Source organism: Epinephelus moara, chromosome 2, assembly GCF_006386435.1.
Source record: "Epinephelus moara isolate mb chromosome 2, YSFRI_EMoa_1.0, whole genome shotgun sequence".
Lineage (NCBI taxonomy): Eukaryota > Metazoa > Chordata > Actinopteri > Perciformes > Serranidae > Epinephelus > Epinephelus moara.
Genome location: NC_065507.1, coordinates 894,484 through 913,171, shown reverse-complemented (window position 1 = coordinate 913,171; position 18,688 = coordinate 894,484). Strand labels below are relative to the sequence as shown.

The window sequence follows — 18,688 nt, the reverse complement described above, 5'->3', positions numbered from 1 at the left end:
GTTCTCCAGAAAAGATCGTCAGCATCCATTGATTCAATAAAATACCCCAAAATGTCACATTCACTTCCTGTTTCCTCCCACCAGTCATTGTTCTCTCAATCATTACAACCATCATAAGGACACAAATGTCATCACTAGGGGGCTCAGTGATGCTAAATGCTGACGTTGAAGTTGAGGTGACTCAGCGATACAGCGGCTGCAGAGACGACTCGCTCTGCAGCCTCCTCTGTTCCTCCTCACTGCAGAAGTTGGAGAAATTAAACAAGTCTCTGAACTGAAGCAGCTGATCAAGCACAAGCTCCGTATAACGCTTCCTTTAAGAAGCTGTTTGTTGCATTGCCAAGAAAACATGAAGTGGTTTGCAGCAGCGGGGAGTCGGCTAATGAGAGACGCAGCTCATGAATGTGTTAATGCTAAACGTGCGTCCAGCGGTCCAACACGCTGCACGCTGCACGCCTCCTCCTGCTCCGAGACGCCAGCGAGGAGTTTCCTCAGGAGGGAACTTTTAACTTGTTACTCTGAAGGAGGACACAGACGGTTTCTGTTATTTTCTCAAGTGAGAGGTCTCCAGACACAAACTGACATTAAATATTTAGAATCGTTGATGAAAATTATGCAAAGTTTGTTGCAACTGTGTTCATCAAACAGGAGATGATACTGAGGATCTGCAGTGAACAATTACAGCTCCAGTTAGAGCCGAGACTGAACAGAGACTCGTGAAGTCGTGTGTCGACCTGATGATCGTGTGAGATAAAAGTCAGAGGATCACCAACGTTACTGCCCCTCATCCTGAGAGGAACATTAATGATGAACCACATGTGAGCGCTCAATGTATTCTTATACAACAGTTTGTATGATATCTAACGAACAAACACCCCGTGAATTAACACTAATGTAACCGGCGAGGTCAGGAAAAGATTCATGGTTAGGCGTCACCAAGTTAAATACTTAACACAGAGTTAGGTAGGTTTGGTTTAGGAAATGTATCATGGTTTTATGTTAGGTTACGTACTTTACATAAAGGAATATACACAAAGTTACATAGGTTGGGTTTAGCAAAGTAAAGATAGGTAGATAGCGGGTAGCTTGGGGAAAGATTTATGGTCAGGCATCTTCAAGTTACGAACTTAAAGTAAAGGTATGTACACAAAGTTACGTAGGTAAGGTTTAGGAAAGTAAAGTTACGTAGATGGTTTAGGAAAAGAAACATGGTTGGGCATCGTCAAGTTACGTACTTACGTACACAAAACTATATAGTTTAGGTTTAGGAAAGTAAAGATACACATGTTAGGTTTCTTATAAAAAATTTTGGGCATTGTCAAGTTATGTCCATAAAGTTGTGTAGGTTGGGTTCAGGAAAGTTACGTAGGTAGTTTAGGAAAAGAATCATGGTCAGGTGTCGTCAAGTTACGTACTTCACATAAAGATATGTACATAAATTTACGCAGGCTGGGTTCAGGAATGCTAAGTTAGGTGGGTTAGGTTTCGGAACAGAATCATGTTTGGCATCGTCAAGTTATGCACTTAACGTAAAGTTATGTACTTAACACGAGGTGATGACGTACCATAAAATAACTCAAAGTTCACTTGATGTCACACGGGACACGAACATCGGTCTCCTGGGGAAAAGTCTTTCTTTCTTTGACCCAACCTGCCTCCTCATGTGGGCTTTCGCTCGTCATACTACTTCCTTCTTTACCCCGATCAGTGCACGTGATCGCAGCCTAAATGATTACGTGGGTTTTATAAAAAATTCTGGTGCATAATTTTTCGTAGGTATATATACGAATAGTTCATGAGAACAGCCTGCAGTGTGTGATGTTCATTTTTTGAGTTAGTTAAGATGTCAAAGCTGAGCGGTGGGAAAAGGTGCAAACGTGTCAGTTTTGTCTCAGAGTACGAATCATACGGTCCTGAGTCTGTGGACTCACCTGGTTTCCGTCGCACGGGTCTTTTCTTCCCGCTGCAGAAGCGAACTTTGCTGAAGACGCTGAAGATGTGTCTCTCACACAGAGACCTTGGGTCTTTACTGGGACTTGTGCGTCTCTTGTTGGTGGCGACCTTGTCGCTGTTGGACTCACGGGCCTGACGCTTCTGACGGATCAGGGAGCTGGCGATGGCCGCCGCCATCTCCCTGAGAGGTGGACGGAGCCACCGGGGAACAAATATTCGCTCCTGCTCTGAGTGTCTGAGTCTGAGGACGAATGCTTTTTAGTCCGAAACGGGGGACATGTCTGAAGGGTAGAATCCACCAAGTGTCTGATCAGTCTGCTTTTACTTTTGGTCGCTCCATGATTAGAAACTGATTCAAAACATTTCAGATCCACTTTGAGAAGCAGAGATTTACATGTCCATAGTTTTACAAGATACTTCAAAGATTACTAAATGCTTCAAAACTGAATAAAGCTGAAACATCCTGTGTGTTTGATGCACTTTAGTCTCATTGTAGACGTCATTTCCTTCCAGCAGATGAAGACGCGGACGTTAGGCGGAAGAGTCTTCAGATAAGTGAGCTCGAACAATAAGACATGCAAACGTACTCTGTTTACAGCAGAGAAGGCAACAAAGCTTTGGTCATGACGGCTAATCACGAGTAACTTTAAAATCTCTTTCAGACATTTTCTTCAGCTGAAGAATTTTAAATACGACACGTGAAATTCTGTCATTTAAACTATTTTAATAATGTAACTTTTTGCTGTTTTCATGATGATATAACTGACGAGATGTTCTCAGAGTGCAGAAAGTTTGAGCCTCTACGGTTATGGAGAACAACCATAAAATAACACTTCAGTTATCGCTCTGAGGATTTATCTGTAAATGCTGATTAAATGAGTTTGGAAGTTGAAACCTTCATATGAGTCTTACGATTCCTCATTTTTAAACAGCAGCAGCACGTACGAGTGAAAAATCCACAATGCACGCTGGGTAATTTGTCAGTTTCCATCTCAGGCTTTTAGACTCTCGATGAAAGCACATGGCTGCAGGAGCTGCTGGGATTCTTGAGGTTTACGCCCCAATGGTGCGTCCAGAAATGAAGCCTCAGCGATGAATCAAAGGGCGACTCCTGCTGCGTCCTCGCATCTCTTAGGATGTTTTGTTTGTCGCCTGTCACACGTCCATCGTCAACATCAGTTCGTCGACAACTTTCAGAGAATCAGCAGCAGCAGAAACAGAACGCAGTGAAGAAAGAGAAAACGGTGACGGTGTCCAACAAACCCGACGAAGTTCAAAATAATCCCAGAGAGAGAATCCAGCAGAGAGAAGAGACGATACAGCAGCAGATTACACACGTCGACTCCATCCTGCTCTATTTTACTCCACTGTTTTCTCCTGCCTGATCCTCCTCCTCCTCTTCCTCCTCCTCTCAGGCTGAGAGCTGCTGAATGTGATGAGAGGCTGAGAGAGAAGAGAGACGAGGGGAGGGAGAGGACCAGTCAAAGAGAGGAGGGAGAGAGATGGAGAGACAGGCGGTGGAAGAAGCTCCTAAAAATATTCTGCCTGATGTTTCGTGTTGCTCCCACATCAGTCCACTCTACCTTCACTTCATCCTCCTGATACACTCGACACACCGCGGGAGCACAGTTTGCTTCTGTTAGCTGCTGCTTTCATTCCTGCTGCAGTTCAGGCTGATAAAACACCAACATTTATTCAGCTCTGTTTACACTTTTTATTTAAAGTGTTTAGAATCCAAATGAAATCCACACGAGGTTTAAGACTCTCTCAGACTCACATGTCCACGCCTCCGTTGGTCAGAATATAAATCTGATTGCAATCCCTCTTTATTTTCTGGGCTTCAGTCGGTCCTCCTCCAACTTAAGACCTTTGCTGTTTACTGCAAGACAAGACTTTGATCACCTTTGTCACGATAGCTTTATTGGTAGTTTCATGAATGTCTCGTAGATGTGGGTGTGGTTAAGGCAGGTGGTAGGAGGCAGGGTCAGCACTGACTTCACACTTGGGGGCTGATGGTATTGACTCATTAGTTGCTTTTAGCTGCACCTAGAGTGTCTTTGAGCTAAACGGGCACGCCATGAAGGAGATGCCGGAGGCAAGACATTCTGAAGAGAAAAAGAGACTGAGAAAATGTTTGACACGCCACCACAAAATATCCATGTAAATATACCGTTACTCTGAACAACTGCGAAGAAGAGCGAGCTGGCCGACTGGTCCGATGGAAAGGCACCCTAAGAGTGTCCAGCGGCGTCGCCCGGTTCCGGTGAGCTGGTCGCAAGGGGCAAGAGCGGTGGCCTGGCGGTGAATCAACAACACGCAACCCTCAGAAAGGAAAGGTCACACTCACCCAGGGGAAGTCCAAGTACACCTCTCACATCTAATGCAACACGCAGGGAGAGGCACTAAGTTAGGGGCTTGTTAGCCTTAGTTGATGAGGTTTCAGGAGCCAGGTTTAGCATAGCAGCGTAACAGTCTTTATGGCCAAACGTGGTGTAGCAGGTTGTGGAGGTCGACGCATCTGGACTCAAAGTTCAGGTGAGTTTATCATCCATCCATCTATCCATTTTCACTGGCTTATTTGGGCAGCAGGCTGAGCAAAGCACCCCAGACGTCCCTCTCCCCAACAATGATTTCCAGCTCCTCCTGGAGGACCCCTTGGCGTTCCCAGGTCAGATGAGATATATAATGCCTCCAGTGTGTTCTGGGTCTGCCCCGGGGCCTCCTACCAGTGGGACGTGCCCAGAACGCCTCTAACAGGAGGCGCCCAGGAGGATCCTGATCAGATGTTGAACCACCTCAACTGACCCCTTTTGACGCGAAGGAGCAGCGGCTCTCTAACCCTATCTCTAAGGCTGAGCCCAGACACCTTTCAGAGGAAACCCATTTCGGCCGTTTGTATCCGCGATCTTATCCTTTCGGTCACTACCCAGAGCTCATGACCATAGGTGAGGGTTGGGACATAAATGGACCAGTAAATCGAAAGATTCTCCTTCTGGCGCAGCTCCCTCTTCACCACAGCAGTCCAAACTGGCAAACCTTTGGACTCTTTGGATCATACTTTTTGTCAGTCAAATCAGTTCATCCATGAAGTGTAAAATACTTCCCAACAGAAAAAACAGCTGTCCTCTCCGTTGGACATCATGTCTTTGCTCCGTTGGATGTCAGATTTGCAAATTGTCCTGTGAAAGTCCTGTGAGAACTGATCTGATACCATCCATCCATCCACCTGGTGGCAGCAGGCTAAGCAAGGTAGTCCTGACATCCCTCTCTTCAGACCAGAGTCCTGCACTGGGTCGGGTACCCGCAAAAACAGCTGATTTGCGGGTGGTTTTTAAAAAACAATTTTTTCCCGGGTTCGGATCTGGGTGGAAAAAATAACATGCGGGTCGGATCGCGGGTTTTAGATAAACACATCAGTCATTAGTTCGGTTAACTACAGATAACTATCTTGGTCATTATTTACTCTCTGAGGATCGCCTCGCTATTTCGCAACGGTCACTGGTTCAGCTGTTTACACGCGTTTCACCATCTAATAACACAATTTGTGATTGGACGACAGAATCAACATGGCTGCCACCGTCTAACAAGCGCTGCTTCCAAAACAGTAAATAATTATTTAGGTATTTGAGAAATAAGTGGATAAAACGTACAACTATCACTTTATAATGTTTCTGAAGTGTTTCCCTGATGGATTACTTCTCTCCTCGATGGATTCTAAAAACACGTGACGGCTCGTAACTGCTGAACGTCGCTCTGGACAGAAAGTAAGTCTATTATTACACATGTAAAGTTCCTTTACATAGATTAAAAGTTTAAAAGCATTAAATGTAACAAACGAGTGCTTTTACACTCGTATGGGAGAAGAACACAGAGAGCGCTGCTTCATTCAGGTCGTTGTTTACTCACTGGCACCTTAACTGTGGCGATATGCTGATCAATATTCAGCCAATATGACCCAAAATGATTACTTTAAATCCGGGTTACGGGTCGGGCTGCGGGTCGTGTTTCAACGGGTTGGACCGGGTTGCGGTACTAATTGGCCTGATGCGTGGGTTTGCGGTTCGGGTGCGGGTTTGTACGTCCCCGGGACGGGTCGGGGCGGATCTTGAAAACTGGACCCGTGCAGGACTCTGCTTCAGACACATTTTCCAGCCCCTCCTGGGAGATTCAATTCAATTGAGGCGCCCGCAGGCCCGATGAGGTATATTATCCCTCCAGTGTGTTCTGGGTCGACCCTGGGGTTTCCCACCAGTGGATAAGCCTGGAAAACCTCTGTTCTCCAGGAGCACCTGACACAAGGTCTTGATCTATGTTTGATTATACAAAACAACCAAATATCAGTTTGTCATATTGGCAGAAATCAGCATGTTGGCCAATTACAATTTTAAAGCCAGTGCCAGCCAATACCGATGAAGTGTTGTTATTATCGTGCATCCCTAACCAATGCAGTACTTAATTTGATAACTACACTGGCGTCTATTGTCTAGCCATACTTTCAATGCTTTGGTGGCATCTCGGCACGCTGAACTTTCAACTTTGTCAAATATACAGCGCACAGCTTACTGTTACCACCACATGGCAAACATTGCGGGTTTAACGAAAGAGCAGAGGCGTTTTGGTGTCAGTGTGAGTTAGCTGGTGCTATGTAACGACTCGGATGTTAGCTCGAGCTAACCAGGCTAACTAACTGACCGTTAGCCGGGAGGAGACAGAGAGACGTTTTGATACGACTGGGTACTGGGTTACTTCTGTCATTACTTTAAAGGTATCGAGTACCAAAGTCTAGCCCTACAGCATATCATTTACATCACCACCAATACTCAGCCCACTTAATAAGGACAGGATCACCCAAGGTACCAAAGTCAATGATGAACATCAGCAGCAGCAGATTCAGATCAGCTGCAGATCATTTATATGAAGTCCAAGAGTAAGTAAAGAGCCAGAATGAATCATTCCACTCAGCCAGAGATGGTTTGTTTGAGAAAGAAGGATCACTCAAGAATATAATTATTCATTCATTCATTTAAAAAACATTTACAGCACGGGCGAAGCTGCTGAACACCACGTTAAATGAAGTGCAGGTGAAGCCGTGTCTTTATCAAACCATGTTAAATCCATGTTCAAACAGCAGCTCTCATTTTGCAGATGGGAAACACTCAGCTCAGGCGCCTCCTGTTGGAGTGTGTGACTGCAGGGTTACATAAAACCATCTTTATGCCCGCTGCATCTGTACAGAATCACGAACATGTAGTCAGGGCTGAACAACCATGAGATCTGCTCTCAGATCAGCTCCCTGAGCCTGCAGGTATCAACGCTACCCGACACTCTCCAACTGCTGCTGCTGCTGCTGCTGCTGTGATTCACTCATCGCTTCACATCACTGTGAGGAGGAGAGCAGCCTCACAAGAGACGACAAAAACCCTGAGAACACTGATCCCAGTTCTGTGGAGGTTTCATTTGATTATATTCACTGTATCCGATTACATTTAAGATATTTGCAGACGCACTTTGACAAATTACAACTGTGATACAACCATTTTCATTATTGTCTTGATTATGGATTCATTGATGGTTAAAAAACAGAAAATCTGAGACACTGGAGAAACTGGAACAAAACAATATTTGGTGTTTCTGCTTGAAAAGCGACGATCATTATCAAAATAGTTGCAGGCTAATTTTCTGTCAATATTTCAGCTCCAGAGGAGACTGAATGAAAATTATGATAAACTTGCAGGGCAGTCAGAGAGGGGTATAAATGCCCAATCTCACAATATTAATCATCCATCCATCCATCCATCCATCCATGCCGAGGCGTCCCCAGGTAGGGCTGTCCGCTAACAGTCGACCAAACGTTAGTCGACTACAAAGGTCATTAATTGGCAAAATTTCATTGGTCGCTTAATCACAGAAAACAAACAAATGTGGAACTCTATTAGGAGCTGCGCCTTGTCAAAATAAATCGAAACTTATGTGACTGGACCATGTGGGGATTTAATCCCACTGAGATCCGTTAGCTCAGTGGATGTTTGTGTCTGAATGAATCTGATTGGCTGATACAGTCTGTTGATACATTAGCTCAGTGGATGTTGATGTGTTTGTGGACATAAAGCTTCTGTGAGCACAAAACAAACAATCTAAATAAATCCCCCTCTCCTTTCTCTCTCCCCATCCCCATGTTGGATGATGATGATGATGATGATGATGTTGACAGATGACTCCATGTTTGTTGTCAGTGACTCATCCTTTCTACAGCTGATAGCTGGATTGTGTAACGAGCTCTTCTCTGGACTCATCTACACTCTGCTTCCTCTTGTCGCCTCTCACGCCACCAGCAGCCAATCACAGCTCAGTGATGAAGCCTTTTAGCCTCTTTTAGCTCCTAGTTTTGGTTTTACAGCACATTTCCTGTCTGATACGAGGTTTTTACTCCTTCGTTCTCAAAAAAATCCCCTTAGGAGTTGGTAGAAACCGAAGACAGGAAAAAAAAAGAATTAATACATTCAAATTTAATACATTTTAAAAAATCTAAAAATAAAGTATTTAATGTAATTCTAAAATTTTGAATATACTAAAAAATAAATAAATGTATAAGTTACTTTAAAATATTGCATAAATTATACAAGCCAATTTTAAATAAATAAAATGTGCAAAATAAATTAATACATTAAACGAATATTAAATATGAATTAATAGATGTTTAAATTACTTTAAAATATTTCTAATTTTAATTTAATGTCACATAAATAAAAAGATAAATGAATTTAAAAAAAATACTAAAAACAAATAAATGTATCAATTACTTGAACATAAAACAAACGCAAAAACAAATTACTACATTCAAAAATTCTAAAAATAAGTAAGTATTTCATTTAATTTAAAAATGACTTTAAAAAATAAAATGAATAAAATGTACAAATATAAATTGATAAATGTTTTTTAAAGAAATTAAAATAAATAAATATTGAAAAGGGAAAATAAAGCTGGAAATGAATGGGGGAATCAGTACAAAGGTAAATTATTAAAAAAGCGAATTTAAACAGAAATATTAATTTATGTCATATTTTATCAATTGATTAATGCCTATATTCATATTATTTTTGGAACATTATTTTTGAGTCGTATATTTATTTTTGATTTTGGCAGCTTCCATCCTCCATAGCTTCTAATTCCAAACCATTATTTCTGAACCTGCACAGACACTAGCAGCATCTCTAAGAACCTGTTGTTTCCCTCACAGCTCCCATGACTCACATGTCCTCCTTTACATAAATTAGTTTATATGATACTGACTCTTTAAGGCTGAGGTTAGTATTTACTTACAACAGCTGCATGTTGTTCAGGAGGTTTGGAGAAAGTAATCTTGAAAACTCTAAGTGTGTGTTCTGGTTATGAAGAAGTGGAATCAACTGATCCTCCTGTAAAACGAACGAAGCTCCAGCAGTGACGAACTCTCCGACATCACTGATCCGACGGAGCTGATGTGAAACGTTGTGATTAAACTGAAGGTTTCAGCTCTGGAGTCATGTGACGTGTGAACACTTTGATGCTGTAAAAAACTAATCCTCCACATCTAATCACTTTGTTTCTGAGCCTGAGGCCGACGAGGCCGACACACTCCACGAAACTCAACATCATCACATCACTAACCGGGCTACGTGTGTCAGTGAACGCAGCGCGGTGCTGAATGTAGGCCTACGCTCCCTGCAGTTAAAACCAGGTCAGCGTCTTTAATTACTGTCGTGTATTTGCGTCCTCGTACCTGCACACTGGGACTGAGAGCAGAGACGGAGGAGGACGAGGAGAAACATCTTCATCATTCACTCTGATCATCAGCTGCTTCCTGTCCGTTTGTCCAGGTCTGCTGCTTTCAGGGCCCGAGTTTTAACGGAAACTTTTTATTCATTTCAAAAGAATCAGTTCAGAGGATCCGCTCAGAGAGATAAATGCGCATCAAAGTTCAGTGTCGGGTTCAAAGCTCGTGACCTTTGACACGCAGATTTGTTGACAAACAGCACGACGACAGAGAGCCGGAGGGTCCAACATGGAGGACGCTGTCGGAGCTAATCAGTTTTATTAAACTGCTGCACAACAAAGTTACATCACACACCACCACACACACACACACACACACACACACACACACACACACACACACACACACACACACTGACCTGACCTGTCGTATCTTTATGTTTTTATGTTGTTATCATTTAATGTAAGAAAAAACACATTTATTTATGTTTTGTATATTTCTCTTTGTATATTTTGTTTTGTTCGTGTATTCTTATTTTGAGTTTTGTGGTATTTATCAATTTTGAGTTTTTTGTGCTAACTGTTTTGAATATTTGTGTATAATCTTTATATTTTTGTACATGTTGGTATTTTGGGGATTTTTGTAAAGTGTTTTACTACTGAGAGTACTTTTCTACTTGTTTTTTTTCCAGTTTTATTTCCATTTATTTCCTTCATCTCCTGAAATGTTTTCAACTGTTTAAAGTATTTATAGTTTATTATTATAATTATTATTACTATTGTCATGAGACAGGAGGTGATACTGAGGCTGCACACAGAGGGACATAACCAAGGACAAGGAGGATCACAGGTGGAGACCTGTCCTGGTCTTAAAGTGCAGGACTGCTGAATAATGTCAGTCTGATGACTACACACACACACACACACACACACACACACGGGGAGAGTCCAGGACTGAAGGACAGGAAATCCACTGTGGCAGCACCATAATCGATCCCACGGCTCATTAACACCCAGCGTGTGTGTGTGTGTGTGTGTGTGGTTCAGGTATGTTTCCTGATCAATAGACACAAACTGCCTCATCAGAGGGCGACAGAAAGTCAGCAGGACACTTAAACGACCATGAAAGCACCACAGACTGAGAGCGCAGTATTCGCAGTAAACTCGGAGTAATCAGAGTACTCAGATTACACAGAGTACTCAGAGTACTGGTGGGTTCGCAGGACCAGTTTTCGGCTCGATTAAATCAAACTTTCTTTCACAGACGTTCAGTTTAAATCCTCAGGTACTGATCAGGGCGGAGCAGCGTTCTGCTTCCAGTTATGTTCATTTACACATTTCCTCTGAATGACAGAAATCATTACACACACACACACACACTGTCACAAGAGCAGCACATGTGGATCAATCCTTGTGTTTGTTTGATGAAAGCTTCAGTGAGCTGCTGTTTGAGGTGTTTAAAGATTTATGTGACTGTTGGTTTGACTCTGCACGTGAGATTTACTGGCAATAAAATAAATAAATAAATAAATAAATACATAAATAAATAAATACATAAAGCAAAGTATGGAGGACATAAGCTGCAAACTTAAAAAAGAAATGAATGTTAAAAAAAACTTTAAAATACATTTTAAGTTAAGTAAATTGAATATAAATTAACAAACATGCAAAATAATGTACACATTTTAAAACATTAGAAAAAGAAATAAATGTATGAATTATTTTAAAATAGTTTTAATTTTATTCAATTTAAAATAAATAAAATATGGAAAACTAAAATAGAACATTTGAAAAACACTAAAATTATTTAAGTAAATATATAAATGACTTTTAAATGTTTTGGATTTTAATTTAAAATGAATAAAAATGTTCACAAACAAATCAATACATTTAAAAAAAATTGAATATCGATACATATTGAATATTTTAATGAGATTAAATGTAAAATAAAATAAAATTGCAAAAATGAAGGAATATAATTGAAAAATATTAAGGATAAATGAATACATTTATAAATTACTTTAAAATGTTTTAAACTTTAATTAATGAATAAAAATAACAACTAAATTAATACATTTAAATATATAAATAAATATTTAAAGTATTTTAGATATTTCACATTTTAATTTAATCACATGTAAAATAGATAAAAAATATATGCAAAAATAAGTTAATACATTCAAATACTACTGAAAATAAATAAATATGGGTAGGTTACTTTAAAATATAATTATCTTGATTTTTTTAAGAAATTAATACAATCTAAAAAATACAAAAAAAAAGAAATGAAAATTCTAAAAATAAATAAGTATTTAATTTAAAATGACTTTATAAAATATAATGAAAAAAATATGCAAATGTAAATTCATTACAGTTGAAAAATAAAAATGAATTAATTAATCAGTAATGACACGGGAAAGTGAAATAGAAAATAAATAGGGGAATTAATGCAAAGATGAATTAATAAAGATGCAAATTTAAACAGGTCATATTTTATCAGTTTAATAATGCCTTCATATTTTTGTACATTTATTGGCAAATTAAATTATTTTTTGAGTCATTTATTTAGTTTTGATTTTGGCACCTTCCACCCTCCGTACACTGTAATTTAAATACAGCTCATTTAAAGATGATTTCTCAACCTGCACAAACACTTTACAGCATGTTGTTCCAAAACAGATGATGTGTTCGATCTATTCATTCAGCTTATAAACACACACACACACACACACACACACACACACACACACACACACTGCAGCTAAACCCTAAAATAAAAGAATAAAACTGGAGAGCAGAGAGAAGGCTCGGTGTGGGCGGCGGCAGAGAGGACAGCAGCTGGATGTTCAAACCAAACAAAGACGCTTGCTGCACGTTAAACTCTCCATTGTTCCTGTGTCTATTGTTACGAGACAAACACACACCCGAAATAGATTCTTACACCAGAACCCTTCAGTGTGTGCTCCTGAACAGAGTCCAGCTCCTGCTGATGACTCATCTCACTCATATCAGAGAATAATCCCCCATCACAGGATCCTGCAGGACGGCTTCCTTCTTAAAGGGACAGGGTCTGTCGTTAACACGGAGATCACTATGGAGCCAGACAGAGGGCATTGTGGGTAGGCATAACGTTTGACAGGGATATGGAGATTCATATGTGACAGTTGACTTCACTCAGTCAGTCTCCCTGCTGTCACTGTGCTCCTGAGTGTGTTCAATAAAGGTTGAATCAAAGCTGGACCAATCAGCTACAGCCTCTCATCACACAGCTCTGAACCATCAGAGACTGAAGACTGGAGACACAGCTCCCTCTGCTGGACACCAGGAGTACTGCACCTGACTGTTACTGCTGATACTACTGTAGGTACTGTTACTGCTGATACTGCTGCAGGTACTGTTACTGCTGCTACTACTGTAGGTACTGCTGATACTGCTGCAGGTACTGTTACTGCTGATACTACTGTAGGTACTGTTACTGCTGATACTGCTGCAGGTACTGTTACTGCTGCTACTACTGTAGGTACTGCTGATACTGCTGCAGGTACTGTTACTGCTGATACTACTGTAGGTACTGTTACTGCTGATACTGCTGCAGGTACTGTTACTGCTGCTACTACTGTAGGTACTGCTGATAATGCTGCAGGTACTGTCACTGCTGATACTACTGTAGGTACTGTTACTGCTGATACTACTGTAGGTACTGCTGATACTACTGTAGGTACTGTTACTGCTGATACTACTGCAGGTACTGTTACTGCTGATACTACCGCTGGTGCGGGAGATGGAGTGGAACCAACTAGATATAGTTAGGTTCACCTCCACGCGCAGCACTGGTTCTGGAACCAAACTCCTGGAGAGGGGCTGGACCCTCACCTTTGCCGGCTGGGGACTCCATAGTTCTTCTGGGGGACTTCAACACTCTTGTGGGCATTGACAGAGAAACCTGGAGAGAGGTGATTGGGAGGAATGGCCTGACCTGAACCTGAGTGTGTAATGTGTGTATTTTATGTTGGTGATTTTATGTTGATTATATGTATGTGTATGGTGACCCCTAGCTCCAAGTCAAATTTCTCTAAGGAGACCAATAAATGAGCTGAACTGACCTGAACCTGAGTGGCGTTTTGTTATTGGACTTCTGTGGGAGTCATGGACTGGCCATAACAAACACCATGTTCGAGCACAGGGAGGTTCATAAGTGTAACCAACCTGAGTTCGACTGAACCGAACAAAGCAGAGCAGGTGTGAACACACCCTCAGTTTGACGGACTTCCTGTTCTGTAGCTTGTCGATCTCCTTCATCACTCCATAACAATCACCTCTTTGATTCTCGTGTTACAAATCAATATGACTCAAAGTCTGAATGATTTGAATACACACACCCTGCACTGTAGAGTGTGTGCGTGTGTGTGTGTGTTAAATGTTTGATGTTGAATCTTTAATTCAGGAGATTCTGCTGCTGCAAAATTGATGATTCTGGAAAACGACAACCAGCTTCTTAAAAGACTTTAAACGTCCATGATGTTCAGATTATCAAAGGTTAACCTGACTCCACTGTTCAGTAAATATTCTTTAACTACATTTCAGTGATTAAACTTGTGTGCTTTTACTGAGGGATATTTTCAATGCAGGACTTGTACTCATACCAGTGTGGTACATTTACTGCAGTAAAGGATCTGAGTACTTCCTCCACAGCTGTTAGTTACTGTGACAGAGATGATATGCAGTGAAATGACAGGAAGCACTGAGGATAAATAAAACTGCTTATATATAATAATCTGATATAAAGTGACATTTAATAAAACAATTTCTGCCTCAGTTGAAACAAACCAGAAACTTGACATCCACCAGCTGTCAGTGTCCACCAGAGGGAGACACAGAGACACAACAACAGCAGGACGACTCCGTCCACACTGAGCTGACTGCAGCAGTCCTCCTCCACAGCACTGAACTGCCTCCATCAGGGAGTCAATTAAATGATTCTGATGATTAACAGCCTTTAACCAATTAACAAAGAGAGAATGAAAAGGAAGAGGGCGTGAAGACAAGTGACAGAGAGGACTGATGAAGCTTAACTTTTATCTGATATTAATATGAATCACAGTGAGGTGGTGTCGGGGCGACACGCAGCCTGACAGCAGGACTTTACCACAAGCTGACAGCTCAGACCCATGTATTTCCATCAGAGTCATGGCAGCAGAGACATGAGTCCACATATGATGGTGGAGCCTGTTTACATACTTATAGTCTTGTGTAGCCAGCAGCAACGTGTCAGCGCTACAGAAAGCTCTGGAAGCACCGATTAGCTCTCTGCTACAGGGGCAAAAAACATGTTTGTGTCTCTAAAAACCGATCACAGTCGTCTCCAGCAGTGCTTAGCCCAAGACAACTTAGGTCATGTACATTAGGTTTAGGAACGTAAAGTTACGTAGGTTAGGTCTAGGAAGTAAATTACATAGGCAGTAAAGTTAAGCAGGTTACCTGGTACAGGTTAAAGTCAGTAAACATACATAGGTTAGGTTTAGAAAACTAAAGTTACGTGGGTTAGGTTAAGGAAAATAAAGTTATGTAGGCTAGGTTTGGGAATGTAAAGTGTCATAGCTCAGGTTTATGAAAAGTAAGTTATCTAGGAGTATTTTAGGATAGTAAAGTTATGTAGTTTTGGTTTCGGAAAATAGTTACGTAGGTTAGGTTTAGAAAGCAAAGTTACGTAGGTTAGGTTAAAAAAGTAAAGTTACATAGGTAAGGTTTATGAATGTAATGTTACATAGGTTAGGTTTAGAAAGAAAAGTTACATAGGTTAGGTTTAGAAAGCAAAGTTACATAGGTAAGGTTTATGAATGTAATGTTACATAGGTTAGGTTAAGGAAGTTAAGTTACGTAGGTTACGTTAGGAAGTAAAATTACGTGGGTTAGGTTTAGAAAGCAAAGTTACGCAATTAGGTTTATGAAGTAAAGTTTGAAGGCTACGTTTATGAATGTTAAGTTATGTAGGTTAGGTCAAGACAGAAAAGTTACGTAGTTTAGGTTAAAGAAAGAAAAGTTAAGTGGAAAAAAGTTATGTCGGTTAGGTTTAGAAAGCAAAGTTACGTAATTAGGTTTAGGGAGTATTGTTACGTAGGTTAGGTTTACATAGCAAAGTTACGTAGGTTGGGTTTAGAAGGCAAAGTTACATAGGTTAGGTTAAGAAAGTAAAGTTACATAGGTAAGGTTTATGAATGTAATGTTACATAGGTTAGGTTAAGGAAGTTAAGTTGCATAGGTTTTGTCAGGAAGTAAAATTACGTGGGTTAGGTTTAGAAAGCAAACTTACATAAGTTAGTGTTAGAAAGCAAAGTTACGCAATTAGGTTTATAAAGTAAAGTTTGAAGGCTACGTTTATGAATGTAAAGTTATGTAGGTTAGGTCAAGACAGAAAAGTTACGTAGGTTAGGTTAAGGAAAGAAGAGTTACGTAGGAAGAAAAGTTGCGTAGGTTAGGTTGAGAAAGTAAAGTTACATAGGAAGTAAGGTTACACAGGTTAGGTTTATGAATGTAAAGATAAGTAGGCTAGGTTTAGGAGAAGAAACATAAAGTTACGTAATTAACGTAACCTGAGGACCTACATTAAAATAACTAAGTTTCCTTGGTTTGACACAGACTGTATATAAAGACGGACGACGTGTCTCCACTTCCCCCACTGTACAGAAGTGAAGCTAAAATATCTTGGATACGGGCGCTGACATCTTGCTCTGGTGACATCATTCAGACCCACAGTCTGCACAAACACAATCTCCACGGTATTGAGTTTCCTGCCCCTCCACCTGTGTGACCAATCGCGAGCTGTAATGTAACCGAATTTTGTAACTTTGTTAAATGTTGTCCCTGACTTAATATGCGTCGAGGAAAAGTCCGCTAGCCACTAGGCTAATTTATACAATGTAAAATGCCATAGGCTTGTGCTAATAATGTTAGCATGTTGTATTTGTGGGGAAAATGTGTCCAGATAAGGACAAGTGTTTGTCTGTGAATGCTGCGAGTTATAGTGAAGCTGATTTGTGTTTGACACTGTCTCTATTAAGCCATGTTTAATGTGTGTTTAACATGTTTAATGTGTGTTTAATGTGTGTTTCATGTTTGTTTTGAATCAACTAAACTTTACAGCACTTCACAGAAACCCTGCTGCCGACTAGTGTTTTGGAGGTGTAACTGCAGAGTGACACAGACACACCACCGCACAAGTATAAATGCTCACAACGGTGTAGGCTACGGCGTAGGGTCTACGTAGAGCTGACGCACTAGTATAGATACTGGTTAACATGGCGGGGGCTTCATGATCTAAACTGCAGCCAGCCACAAGAGGGCAATCCAGATGTTTCAGCTTAACTTTTGGGGAGCTGTCATGTTGTCCATCTTGATACAGTCTATGGTTTCAAATGCTACATGAGAGAACAGCCTGCTGGTTGTGGGCTCGTTGATGTCAAAGTGTTTAATAATCCTTATATTTTTTGTTATTCGGATAGTGTCGGCGATGTGGATGGTTTTATACGACTGTTGTGTTCTGTGAGTATATATGCAGGTCTGTTTGTCACATGAAGACAAGCTTGATGGTTTAAATGGTTAAATGGTTTAAAGAGTCCGTAAGACCTGATTTTTGTACCTTCGACTCTTCACTTATTCTCCTACATAACTATCTGAACACAGGATATCATTTATGGATGACACATTTTTCCCCTGACTTGAGGTAACCTGAAGTCCTGCTACAGATACACAAGGTGCTGAGAGACCTGAGGAAACACACAGCTGGTCAGACAGAAATACACGATACTGTAAATATAACTGAGACATCACTGTCAAGGTCACAGAGACACACTCTCACGGGGGCGTTGGAGGTAATTTTAGTTGTGTGTTCTGTTTCTGTCACAAGTTACGGAGCTAAATACGTTGCTCTCGCTGAGTTTTTCTGTTTTTGTCGACACCAGAGCTCTCTGGAAAACTCTGGACCTTTAAACTAGAACACTCTGCATCAGAAGCACAACTCTTTGTAGTCTGAAACAAACAGAAACTATACTGAGTACAATTATTGTTGTGTTGCTTTGATGCAAGCTAGATAACATCATGTACGTCCACTGTAGCACTGTGTAATAAAACAACAGGAGAAAAACAATGTTTTAAGTCTGTGGTCAGAGTTCTGTTGTCCGACTTTTGTGGTGGTCATTAAAGTAAACCAAGCTTCCTGTGCTTTTATTTCTACCTGCCACCTGTAATTAGCTGTAATGATTTATTAGCTAACAGCTACATTATCCAACAAGAACAAGTGTCCTGTGTTTATATCTTACAGACCACTGCCTGAGTGTGAGTCTGTATACGTGTGTTTCTCTGTGTGTGTGTGTGTGTGTGTGTGTGTGTGTGTGTGTGTGTGTAAAAAGGTATCTGTGAAGTGAGAGGCGTTGGCTGAGAGCTGGTGAAGGTGTGAGACACTAAGATCTGATCAGAGATGTTAACGCTGATATTTATACACTAAGATTAATATCTGACATAACAGGAGAGGAGTGTCTACTACTTTATATAGACAACACTAAACAGTGTGTATATACCTTTATACTCTGGGAGTATACACCTACATCATTTATTAGTCTCTGCTGAATATATACATCTGTCTGTCCCTTGTCTCTATAAACATGTATTTGCCACATTATAGGGCTGGGCAGTATTTGCGGTGGCTACCTTCATACCACAGTACTCCGGCTACAGCAGCAGAACAGGGCCCCGCGGGGCCTCGCACCTCCCTCGCTATGTGATGGGGGTGGCCTGGCCGACCGCACCAAACCCAGGCCCACCAGAGGGCGCTATAGCAACCCATTGAAATGTCAAACTTTGAATGGGCATATCTCATGCCCCGTATGTGGTAGAGACATGAAACTTTGCACAGAGATGCCTCTCCTCATGAGGAACACATTTGCCTCAAGAACCCATAACTTCCGCTTATATAGATTTTCCGCCATTT

The 18,688-nt window shown here is 40.9% G+C and overlaps 1 protein-coding gene across 4 annotated transcripts in view; it reads right to left on the bottom strand.

The window, feature by feature from the left end:
* LOC126403377 (fibroblast growth factor 12-like) overlaps positions 1-18,688 on the bottom strand; it is a 75,302-nt gene that overhangs the window by 28,840 nt on the left and 27,774 nt on the right. For 2 of the 4 annotated variants that reach the window (XM_050065999.1, XM_050066009.1), the window contains exon 1: positions 1,932-2,130. The exons of the other annotated variants lie outside the window; for them this stretch is intronic. In XM_050065999.1, the coding sequence (XP_049921956.1) occupies positions 1,932-2,130 (199 nt within the window). Of the gene's footprint in view, positions 1-1,931; positions 2,131-18,688 lie in introns of those variants that run through there. 4 annotated transcript variants of the gene reach the window in all.